At 42.9% G+C, this 12,675-nt stretch overlaps 1 protein-coding gene across 3 annotated transcripts in view; it reads right to left on the bottom strand.

The window, feature by feature from the left end:
- LOC144127873 (sialin-like) overlaps positions 1-12,675 on the bottom strand; it is a 125,314-nt gene that overhangs the window by 54,508 nt on the left and 58,131 nt on the right. For 2 of the 3 annotated variants that reach the window (XM_077660850.1, XM_077660852.1), the window contains exons 3-4: positions 6,904-7,140; positions 1,232-1,409 (exon numbers count right to left, since the gene is read on the bottom strand). In XM_077660850.1, coding sequence (XP_077516976.1) covers positions 1,232-1,409; positions 6,904-7,140 — 415 coding nt within the window. The remainder of the gene's footprint in view (positions 1-1,231; positions 1,410-6,903; positions 7,141-12,675) is intronic. The other variant, XM_077660851.1, reaches the window with a different exon arrangement.

Below are 12,675 nucleotides of genomic sequence, written 5' to 3'. Positions count from 1 at the left end.
CACACATTCACGAATATTCCAAAAATAGCAGTGCGTTGTTCTTCCAATCAGCCACATAAGGCTACACCACACTGTATACAGTAAAAGGTAGTTAATTCAAACTTCAAGGGACAGGAAAAAATGTTTGTATTATCTGAAAGTTTGAGTTATCAAATGACCCTGAAAAAAAAAAAAAAGCTGTCAATAACTGCTTGTATTATTGTAAATTTATTTGGTGAAAGACTGGGCAATTGTTGCCGAGTTTTGAGATGACACCAGAGCGGCAATGACTGTTTTTCACATTTCCAACAATGATTTATTGAGTGCATACTTTCGAGAGCATCAAAGCAGAACTGCTCCAGAATCTTAAGGACCCCGTGCATGCTTCACGGTGAAGCGCAGCGGAGCTCCATTGCTACAGTGTCCCGCCTATCATAAGTGGCACCGTTGTGCGTGAAGAGGCTTCGTCGCAAAAACAGCGACTGGCACGTGACGAGGATGCAGTTTCAGCGTACCGGTGGAAGAATAGAACCGTGTGGACACAAGCGAAAGAAATGGTGCCGAAGCCATGAGAAAAAAAGGGGGGGAGCGGAAACAGCATCGACCAGCCAGTCATTGTTTGAAATGGTGCTTAGCTGGGTTAGCTTGACTGGCTAATGCTGGCTGGTCAAGCTGCCGTCGCTGTGGGCTGGTGCGTAGCTCCAAAAATGAAACTGAAACTACGGGCACCTCTTTCTTCCTGTCTTCTTTCACTCCCGCCATTTCCTTTCCCCAAGAAACCAATTATTATTATTATTATTAAACTCAGTGACCGGACAGTTCTCAGACAAGGACCGCCCACTTGTCGTCGAGACTGCTGTCGCGTGCACATCAGAGGTGCGCATGCGACAATGCAACACGTAACACAGGTTTTGGGTAGGGCTACTTCGATGCTCTCTTGCCGCATAGGTCATACTTGGACCCGGCCCGAATTAACTGGTGCGAGAAACTTAAGAGTCCGAATTAGCGAACCATAGCCATAGCCTTACGTGAACCTGTACTGAGCCAGCAGTTCAAATTATCTGGGTTTCCAAATAAATGAGGATTCAATTAACGAGCTTTTACTGTACTCATCAATGAGCTAGCTCTCCTCTCCTGTTCACCAAGAAGGCCATCCAATGCATTTTCAACAACACTGCAAATGGCTGGCTAATGCCACTAAGGGTGAAAATGAACATGAGGGAAGGCTAGCTGAGGGTGCCACCTGACCCACCCAGAAGGTAGAAGACACTGGGCCATCCCCAGGTGCTGGCACATAGCTGGGCGGTGAGCGGCAGGGTGACCACGGTACCAACCGAGGTGCCAACCGTGTTCAGGCTCACCAGCCGGCTGCGCTCGTGAACGGGCGACCAGTGTGACAACAGCGCCAGGGATGCGGGGAACACCACACCCTGCACATCAGCCAACACATGGATACATTGTACAAGCAGCCATACAAGTAGGCATACAAACAGATGGTACTGCTCGTAGAAAGGCCAGTGTTCACAGCGGCTGGACACTCACCACGATGTGGATGTGCAGGAGTGCCCCATGACACTCCTGCCATGACAATGTTGTGAAGAGAATTCCTCCCATTTTCCTTAAGTTCAGAGCTTCAGCAGTGGCAAACAGCTTGGATAATGCTGGACCTAATACTCATATGCATTCAACTCCATACTTTTGAGGAAGACTGTAGTTAGTGCACTACTGTACAATGGCTGGTGTCAGTGTTCTAAAGGTCTTGGCCAGCCATTCATATCATCAGCAGTATTTGCACAGAAAGACAATGTCTGCACCAGCACAACTAAACTTTTCCCCTTGCAGCAGTGGCCAAGTCCATTACTAAAAGAAAAATGGTTCCTTTAATTGCATTAATGCAGGCATCTGAAGGAACCACCTTGTACATAGAAACCCAACTGCAAGGAAAACTGCAAGATGCCTTGTCAACATATACAACAGTGTGTTCAGCAGTGCGCCACAAGCCATTACTCTTGTAGCTGTCATACAGTTGTCTCAAAAAGTTGCTAAGGCCATTTGCTGGTGGACATTCGTCTGAATCTATTCCCTCCTTATATGCAGCCTTATTAGCCCTAATAAAAGGTTTGACTCTGCAACCTGTGCCAGCACTGTTGATTCTTCAGCTGCTCTATCCCAAAACAAGGCAGGAAGCAGAACAGAGAAACAGGAGGAGGCGTAAAAAGACGCATAATTCAACAACTGTAGACACTATGCTCCATTTCGTCAGTTTCAAAAAAAATGATTTTTGAGGAAAGGAAAGGTGTAGTAGTAACTGCCTCACTTCATTGTGGATACCTTAATTGTACTGAGGGAGACGAGGAAGGTGGTAGTGAAAGAGGTACTGTGTAGTGGAGGGCTCCTGAATAATTTCTGTCAGGTGGGATCTTCAACAGACTGCACACGGGCACCTTATTGTTTCACCACCATCCAAACACGAATGCCGTGGTCGGGTTCAAACTTTGTGGCCATTTGGTCTAAGACATGCGAGAGCATGTTGTCGGCGATAAGAGCGCACTCAGTCAAGCTCACAACAAATGCGTTATGTAATAAGCCGGCAAGCAAAGCATTTATTTTTCACACACCACAAGAACACACAACTTCTTGATTGTGGCTGTGGGCACCGCAAACAAGAGTGCTAACTATGATGACATTGAGCCTGATGTATGAAACGGAGCATAGTGTGCATACACACAGCCCCATTAACTCTTTCCTTACCGAATCATAGGCCATATGTGACCGACATTTTGAACCTACTGCCAAAATTCAAGTCTGCACTCCTGGACAAGCTGTACCATCTACTTTGCTTCTCTAAGATCATTTCTTTGGTCTGTTTTTTTTTTCCATTTTCTAATGCGAGGAGGCAACGTGAAAAATTAAGCTCTGACATAGTCTGGTGGTCGCCGAACATGGCATCCGTTTTGCGGCGCGCTCCTCAAGAGCGAAAGGCTACACTGAACACTTTTGTCGGTTCTTATGCTGTCCTTTTTTTTTGTCAGTAAGAACTAATCCAATGGGTACAAACCTCGAGCAAAATTCTCCGTTGGCGTGTTGTATGTTCGCCTAGCGCATGAGCGCTCCAGCCCGCGGCACTGCCTGCTCTTCGTCGTCTTCTACATGGCACTAAACCAGTGGTTCTGACCTGAGTAAAATCATCTCTTGCATGTCCGCAGCTGGCCTAGCGAGAGTGCTCCGTCTCGCGACACTCCCCGCTCATCGTCATCTTCCACGTAGCAAAAATCCATGCTTTCGCACTGATCTGAATGCAGTAAACATTCTCTGAAACTTTTAGAGCAGTAGCGGTGAGTCAGACAATCATGTGGAATGGCTGGATTTCAGTTTCAATTGCGAGACTTTGCCTCGGGAGCCCATGACATCAGCATGTGCTCGCACGTTTTGTTTTACCGTTCACGTTGTATTTTATGTAGTGCACTTGATTTGTAAAAGGTGTGAGTGGTTTTATTTGGTGCTTTAGGGTCTTTGGAACATACTGCATAGATATTTTACCAAATGCGTCAGCTGATTTTTTATTATGATGATTTCAAAGAAGGCCATGCCCTCTTTCACCCACAGAACCCATTAATTACCAACAGAAAAAAAAAGAAAAAAGCAGGAATTGCAAGCTCCGATATAAAAAAAAAACAAGAACGGAACTCAGAACAAGTGTAATGCACAGCACACTGCAGATCTAGCTCTACTTCACGTCCTCACACGACTGCTTTCTCTAGTGGCAGTCATGCTGCCTAACTTGAAAGGCCAGGGAAAGTGCAGTGTATTATGTACGCTACTGAAAATTGCAAGAATGGTAGTTAAGAACACGTGCAACATTTTGTACGTCTTAATATTTTTTGTAATAAATTTCTGGCTGAGTGCAGTGGCTTATTTTTGTATTGCTTGTATTTTTTTGTGTTACCAGCATATTTAACCAATACATTTTCGAAAAGTCTTGCACACACACAACTGGCATATTTTTGTTTAGAAGTATAATCAATAAGTTACATTTTGATGTATTACAATGTGCAGGGCATTTAGCAATTCTTGAAGAAATAATTTTTATTTCAGAACACTCAAAATCGGTCATTTTTTGGTAAGGAAAGAATTAAAGAAAAGGGGCATCAGGCAGCTAGGGAGGCAAAGTATATGTAGCTATGCTGGCCAAGTGAGTGAAACCTTCACTTATCAACAACCTCACATCTCTGCAAGCCCAATGATTGCAAGAGTAGGTAACTTTGAAAGCAAGGCAAGGTGTGCAAGTCAAATCCCTCGGGTGATGCAGAAAGCACTTTAATGCAACCTTACTCTGGGATGCAAGGCACTCCAATACAGTCAACATCAGCCCAGCGAAGGCGCAATTGAGCTTTGCCACATGCAAACACTTTTGAAGACATGTTACCAAAAACTACCCAAGTGGTATGTTATTTGACGCCGTGGGCACTGGCCCCACATGGAAGCAAGGGCCAATGGGGCACGATGCAACTGCAAACAAGCGAGTGAAAAAGTGCATAGCTGAGTGAGTGAGCCAGCATGTGGGTGAGCAAGCAAGCGAGCAAGTGAATGTGCATTTGCCCTAGCTTGGTAAAGGGAATACATACACTTCACATGAAAAAAGGCCATCACCGTCTGGGAGACGAAGTAACGAGCGTTAGCTCTATTGGCCATGCGTAAAACAAAACTCTCCGCATCAAGCGGGGCCAGTGAAGAAAACCCTGAGCGGTTCGGAAAAGTAACATAACTTTTCCACCCAGCGGAGCGATCGACGCCTAGCGTCATCTATCAGAGAAATTACGATGCACGTCTACCCGTTGTCCGAGTTACACCCCCTCAAGATACATCCCAAATGGAATTTGCTTCACTTGGGGGGTCAAGGTGGGCCTAGAATTTGGCTTGCAGTGCAATATGCTAACGCTTCAATTAGTAATATCATGTATACAATGTTTACCTATTATTTAATTGTGGTTTTATTTCTATACCACAACCCATACGGTGTTATTTGCCTACCAAATTTGGTACACAACTGTCCCAAGAAGAGTGCCCTTTGTTGTCGGAGTATATATAGCAGAACGAATGTATACATATAAAGCGGCCCCGTAACTGGACAGCTTTCCTACCCATTATAGGAATTTTTTTTTTCGGGGGGGGGGGGGAAGGGATTGGAGAGCACACCCATTTTAATGGGTGCAATCTTAGATTTGAGAAACCGAAACTATGCTGCCATTTCGACCCCTCACGTCATACTCACATAATTCCACCTCTATCAACCATATTGGACCGTGACACCATCATTGGCACGTCTCAGGTGGTTGTTTCTACAATGCTATTGTAGAAGGTGCTACAAGTCTCAATGCGAGATGTGCTGTTTTCTTGTTGCTGCCACAGATCCCGCTGTGATCTCAGGATGCTAGAAGACCCCACGGAATCTCGAAGCGTGATGAGTAAATGCTGCCACAGATGGCGCTGTGACCTCAGGGTGGTAGCAGACCCCACAAAATCTCGAAACATGATCAGTAAGAGCACAAAAATAGCGCTCTTAAAATTATAAAAATAGCAGTTCCGTTCAAGTGTCCACCAAGATGTGAGGCAGTTACAGCGCCATTATTTTCCTAAAAAAAAACCAACCAACCAACCTAGACTGAGTGCGTGCGTCTCAGACTGTGAGTGAGATGAAGTGACACCATGAGCAGGCACAAGATATGCAACAGTGATCTCACAGCTGTCTCCTCTTCCGATTCTCACAAAAGCAGAAAAGAATAATGACATACCTATGTGCAGACCTACAAGCAGAATCCACTTTTATAGATCACACATCCGAGAAATGTCTGACATTTGGTTGTTCAACTGAAAATAACAGTGCTTTGTGACTGGACCTTAAAAAGGGCACAAGAAAAGACAGACATAAGAACTAGACACTAAGAACAAGAAACAAACGGGCATCATGCTTTTTTAAGTTTGTTCTTTACATTTGCTTGCATCCAATAAAAGCACCAACTAACTCCTGAACAGCTTGTGCTTTGTGAGAAATTGTCATTGCATTCTAAATGCAGGAAACTAATCAAAGAGTAGAGAAATGGCACGTGCATTCAGTGTGACCTGGGCATGTTGCAGTAGTGGGATGCTCGCTAACATGTCAAGAGTCACATCCTGGAAGCGCTCAAGTACTCCTGTGGAACTCTGAAGCTGCGTGGATTCACACAGCTTTAGGAAGCCACAAAATTTTCTTCCAATAGGACATAATTAATGTTGATAGCTTTTTGCCTTTACTATTCTGAATACTCACTATTACTGAACGTTTTTTTTATTGATGCTTTCATGTAGTTCTCAAGCTTTTTGCTTGAATGTTTATACAGTTGCATGTTCCTTTGAATTTTCTTGCTCTATTTCCTTCAGTCTGTTAGGCTCTCAATTTATTTCTAGTTCATGTGGTTTTATTGCACTTGTTCTATGTGTATTGTATAACATTTTCTGATTTAGAATTATTATCAGTTCCAAGTACACAACTTTTTTTTGTTTGTTTTGTACACTGCAATATTTTCACTTTTTTACCATTTCCTTATACACATGAATGCAAGGCAGTGTTGCTTGTTGTTTTCCTGAACATTTATTTACAAGTAACAGGAGGTCCTGATACAGCCACTGACTCTGGGGCCTCCTTCTGTATACTGTTTTTTTTGTAACCACCTGTGAATAAACTTCAAATTTCAAAAGCCAACCGGCAGTTATCAGACAGAAATAAATTTGTGAAGCTACTACTCGCTTTCCACAGGCTGCACCAATAATGCAATCGAACAATCAGAAGAACTCAGCAGCCACCTCAGCACTGCTCGCAGTGTTGCCAGCTTGTTGAAGAGAGACAAAAGACTAGGTCAGGCATCAACTGGAGGAGGAGGGACACACCTCGGAGACACCCTCGCCGAAGCGTAGCACCATCAAGGCTGCGGGGCCAATGCGGGCAGCAAATGGTGTGAACAGCGTGAGCAGGGACGTCACCAGGATGCCTGCCCCCAGCAGCCGCTTCGCTCCAATGCGCTCGGCCAACCGACCGCCGGGCACCTGCGTCAGCACGTAGCCATAGAAGAAGGAGCCCAGCACCAGCCCTTGCGTCCGCTCGTCCCAACTGAACTCGCCCCCGGCCTGCATCAGGCAAAGAGAACACATTCAAACTTCAGCAGTGCAATGTAGCACAGTCAAAGGAAAGGCCTGCGAAAAATTAAAACAGTCAGTTAGCGAGCCAAACAGATACCCCTTAACCCGTTCAACTGCCATTTTCGGTTTCATCGAAATCAATTATTTTTCTGCCTGAATAGTGTACACGGTTTTGTTGAATGTTTTTTGCTCTGCCAACATTGCAATTTAGCAGCAGAATACTTCCTGTTCGAAAAGGGTGCATTTTTAGAACAAAAGCAATTACCCCAGGGAAAAAAGATAAGCATCAAAAGCTGGCACGTCACCTGCATTGGCGCCGTATGAAACGCTGTGCAGATGCTTCGCATGCCGCACTGCCTTATCTAAGCCAGCATGACGTGCGTCGTCTGCACAGGTGCAAACACTGAGACGCTAGGACTCCCAAGTGAAGATGAAAACGTTTCTCCAGATGAAAACGTTTCTCCAGTGTACATTAATGAGCACTTGTGCCCGACATTGAAAAAATTGCTTGAGATGGCTAGTGCGCGCAAGCGTGAGCACAACTGCAAGTTTGTTTGGACCCGAAACAGCAGCATTTTTGCACGCCGCACTGAGACGTCACCGATTGTACAAATTCTTCGCGAAAGTGACATCGGCAAGATCTGTGCCGATACATCGCCTAAAGTATAAGTGGCCGATATCATGGATTGTATTCTCCCGGAAGATATAAAGGATCTCGTTGGGGTTAACCTAGCAAAGTGCATCAAATTGTTCCACTTAAATACCAGATCTGTTTCGTCAAACCACGATGATATAGGTGTATTGTTAGAATCATGTGGCTTCAAGTTTGATGTCATTATGTTCAGCGAAACATGGTACACAAACTATTCTGATTTTCTAGTTTTGCCCGCCGGTTATCAACATCACTACTTAAATCGCCAAGGCCTACGAGGAGGGGGCATCGCAATACAGACAGTGTTCAAGGACAGCGAAAAGGTAGAATTCTCAGTTATAAATGATAATTTCGAGGTCCTCTGCATAAGAACAGGCAGGAATTTGTTTGCGGTAGTATACCGTCCACCTAGTGGTAACGTATCTGCGTTTTTAGAATTCCTTGATTGTCTTTTATCATATTCAAATGACAACAGATATGAGCTAACCTGTGGAGGTGATTTTAATGTGGACGTATCTAAAAATTCAACCCCAGCGGCAGAATTTATATCCGTCCTTGAATGCAATAATTTTCGCAATGTAATTACATCGCCAACGCGTGTCACTGCATCTACATCTTCACTGCTGGACATGTTCCTTACGAACGCGTCGTCAGAAGTCATACTATCGGGAGCATTATGTGCGGACATAAGCGACCACATGCCTATAGTTTTGTTTATAAAGCACCACAGCGTTCGTAGGCCCAAAGAAGCAGATGTTATCGCATATCCTGATATCTCGCCCGCCACATTAGAAAGTTTCAGACAGAAACTGCTCCGGATTGATTGGAGTGATATCTTTCAGCTCAGAGACGCTGATGATTCCTATAACAAATTCCTGAGCATTTTTCGGAAACTTTACTTTGAATCCTTTCCGTTAAAGATACACCATCAAACAAAACGAGCACGCAGGCCATGGATCACAAAATACCTTCTTAATCAAATTAAAAAGAAAAATGAACTTTATCAATGCTTTTTCCAATCTAGAAACATCAGTAAATGGATAGAATATAAAGCTTTTCGAAATAAAGTAAATAAAGAAAAGAAAAAAGCAAAAATGACAATTAATATCGTGTATTTGGCGAAACCTGTCTACAAAGAAGCGATATCTTGTGGAAAAGGATACACAGTGTGTTAAACAGGAAAGATAAGTGCAGCCGCATTGAAAGCCTGACAATAAACGATACGCTTGTCAAAGAGAAAGAGCTCGCAGACCATTTTAATAGCTTTTTTACTGATATAGGAGTCGGCAGTAACGATTATGATGCCCCCACAATTATCCAAATGAGTTTAAATACATTATTCTTGCAACCCACCTGTACCTCGGAAGTAAAAATGCTTATCCAGAGCCTCAAAAACAGCCGCAGTAAAGATGTAGATGGCATCGAAATCATACCAGTTAAACATGTAGCGGATCTTATTGCACCTGTATTAGCTCCTATTTTGAACACTGCATTGTCAACAGGCGTTTTTCCCCAGAGCATGAAGGTCGCGAAAGTGACAATTATACACAAAGGAGGAGATAGGAACAACATGAGTAATTATCGTCCAGTCTCTATACTGCCAATTTTTTCTAAAGGCCTTGAAAAGGTAATTAAGGTCCGAGTGGATAGTTTCTCTCGCAAATATAATTTAATAACAGATAGTCAGCATGGTTTCAGACAAAATTGCTCTACAGAAACCGCCTTACTAATTCAGAAAGACATAATACTAGATAACTTTGAAAAAAAATTGATGACGCTTGGTATTTACCTAGACTTCAGTAAAGCTTTTGACCGCGTTAACCACGACTTATTGCTCACCAAATTAGAAAGATATGGTATCCGAGGACTATCGCTCCAGCTTCTAAAATCTTACCTTCACTCACGAACCCAATTTGTAGAAATTAACGAACATAAATTAAGCCCTCGACAAATAAAAATGGCGTTCCACAAGGCAGTATCCTAGGTCCCATATTGTTTTTGTACTACGTAAATGATGTTGTTCAAACAATCCCCAGATGTCAATTTGTAATCTACGCCGATGACTGTATTGTGTATGGTGCAGGCCGAGATTTATCATGTATGCTTCGTGAAGCAAGCTCCGTTTGCAATACGCTTCAAGAATGGTCACAAAGAAACAACCTGCTTATCAACGAGGCAAAAACAAAATGCGTCATATTCAGGGCTCGAGGGACTTGCGTCAAGATGACGAATACTATCAGATTAGGACCATTTAGTATATCGTGTGATAAAAGTGTAAAAAACACTTGGGGTGACTTTCTCAGATGACATGTCTTAGAACGAACATGTCAAGATTCTTTGCGGGAAAGTGCAAAAAGCTACCGGTATTTTAAAGAGGTGCCGTCACTCATTTCCAACTGGCATAAAAAAACTTCTTTATAATTCATTAATCCATTCGCAGCTTGATTACTGCTCACTGATTTGGGGAAACACGACATTAAAGAATATACATAGCTTAATTCTATTGCAGAAGAAAGCAATATGAGCAATTGAAAATGTTCCTTACTTGGAACAAACTCAACCACTTTTCCTCAAAAACAATATATTAAAGCTACTGACATATATAGCTTCAAGTTAATTAGATGCTACAAGCGAGCAATTAAGGGGAAACTTGAGACATTCCTAACACAGGCAAACTTAGCACACACAGCGTCTATCCCTATCGTCATCAGGTACCCTGGAACATTCCTTTTTCGCGTACATGCTATGGCCAACAATGAATTGCGCACACGCTGCCAAGCATTCTTAACCGCTTCCACTCTGAAGGCGTGGATGTGGAAAAGCTTAAAAACAACCGCATTTCACTGATATTATCATGTCATAGTGAACATTTGTGATGTCAAGAGAAATAATCAATGTGGATAAGTTTTCATTTCATTGAAATTATTAGTGTTTTCGCATTAGACAGATGCGTTGAGTATGCATGTCTCTCTTCCATGTATATTTGTCCGAATCTTTCATTTTTTATATTTCTTTTTTTCCCTGTAATAAAAAAGGGAAAAAAAATGATTGTCCTTTCCCTGGTGCCTTTGTAAACTTCTAGGCTTTGAAACCTGTAGTCTTGTATGCAGTATTTAATATTTTTTTTTCTGTAATCTTGTAACAAGATATATGCAAGCTGTTACTGTTGCCTTTGCCTTTGGCGGATGGAGCGCTGTCAAGCTGTGTTAAAACAGCTTTTTCTCCACCCCCCCTTTTTACTTTTTGTGTGGAATAAATAAATGTTCACAATTCAAATTCAAATGCCACGCCATTGATACCGGAAGCTCTCTGGGGCTAGTATCACCATCAGCAATTAAGTTTGTTTGTACACAACAAAACAGTGTATATATTCAGACCTCAAGGATGATAATTTTTTAGTATTCCAGTGCAAAATACCAACGGTTAAATTTTTTTGCGGGGATGTGCAAAATTTCGTACAAAGTGTTGCAATGGTTGGAAATGCATAGAAACATAGAAATGCAAAGGAAAAAAAGTAATAGCGCTTTTTAAGACGGGACGAAGGACAAGAGACACCTGTGCTGGTCTGTCTCGTACTCTGCCAGTAGCACAGGTATCTCTCTCATTCTCTGTCTGCCTTCAAAAAGCGCTGCTATGTTTTTTCCGTCAACATGTACCAACCAGCCTGTATTACCACTCTTCTGAGAAATTCCAAGATTTTCCAGGTAGGCAAGCACCTGAGGAATCATGAAATCAATTTCTGTTTCGAAGACACAGATCACTGAAATTGAGAAAAAAAAATTCCATTACTTTTGGCAAAATCTGTCTGCATAAAAAATAGCAGATTCATGCTACGCTACTGACTATTTGTAAATTATTATTTACTGCCTTGGCTATGTGGCAGAAGCAACCAACCTATTTGAGAAATAAATGATGCTAAAATCACTTGAAACAAAGAAATCACTGTTAGGTGCAACACACTCTCAATAACGGCTGGAAGCTCACTGTGGACACAATTGTGTACAAAGGGCCTTAAAGGGTTAAGTGCTTTTTGGCAACGTTGTGGCGTGCTGCAGACAACTACTAATCTTGACATGCCAAAGCATTCTTGCCTGCACTGGCACTGTTCAATGAATTGTTTGATGCATCTGCTATGATAACTTCTAACAGCTTGGGCTATCAAATACTACCTGATTTAAAGAAACTGAATTCAAAGAAATTATGGTATGAGGCCAATTTTCCAGAAATATTTTTAATACCAGATAAAAACAGTAAATTAGTTGTCTCTCTTAAAAGGATGTTATTTTACCATAATAAAAATGTCAAAACAGGCGAACAAAAATTTAAAAAAAATGTACTAAATATATATCTGACACCAGCAGTCATAAATATAACAGTTCATCGCAGATGGCGCCGAGAAAAATAGAATCGTCATCAGGATCAGCTCGGTTGACCTCAATAGGAGCACGAGGCAGACAGTCGGCGTCACTGTGCTTCCTACCGGACTTATAAACGATGGTGACATCGAACTCTTGAAGGCGAAGGCTCCAGCGTGCAAGCCGTCCCGAGGGATCTTTGAGGTTCGCCAGCCAACACAGCGAGTGGTGGTCACTGACGGCCCTGAAAGGGCGGCCATATAAGTACGGGCGAAATTTGGTCACTGCCCACACAATGGCCAGGCATTCTTTTTCTGTGGTGGAATAGTTTGCCTCAGATCGTGACAAGGTGCGGCTTGCGTATGCGATTACGCGTTCGAGACCATCCTGCCACTGCACATGGACCGCACCGAGGCCGATGTTGCTGGCGTCTGTGTGCAGTTCAGTGGCGGCTGACTCGTCGAAGTGTCCAAGGATGGGCGTACTTTGGAGACGAGTTCGGAGGTCTTAAAAAGC

Source organism: Amblyomma americanum, chromosome 4 (genome assembly GCF_052857255.1).
Source record: "Amblyomma americanum isolate KBUSLIRL-KWMA chromosome 4, ASM5285725v1, whole genome shotgun sequence".
Lineage (NCBI taxonomy): Eukaryota > Metazoa > Arthropoda > Arachnida > Ixodida > Ixodidae > Amblyomma > Amblyomma americanum.
This window is presented reverse-complemented; position numbering and strand designations above follow the sequence as displayed.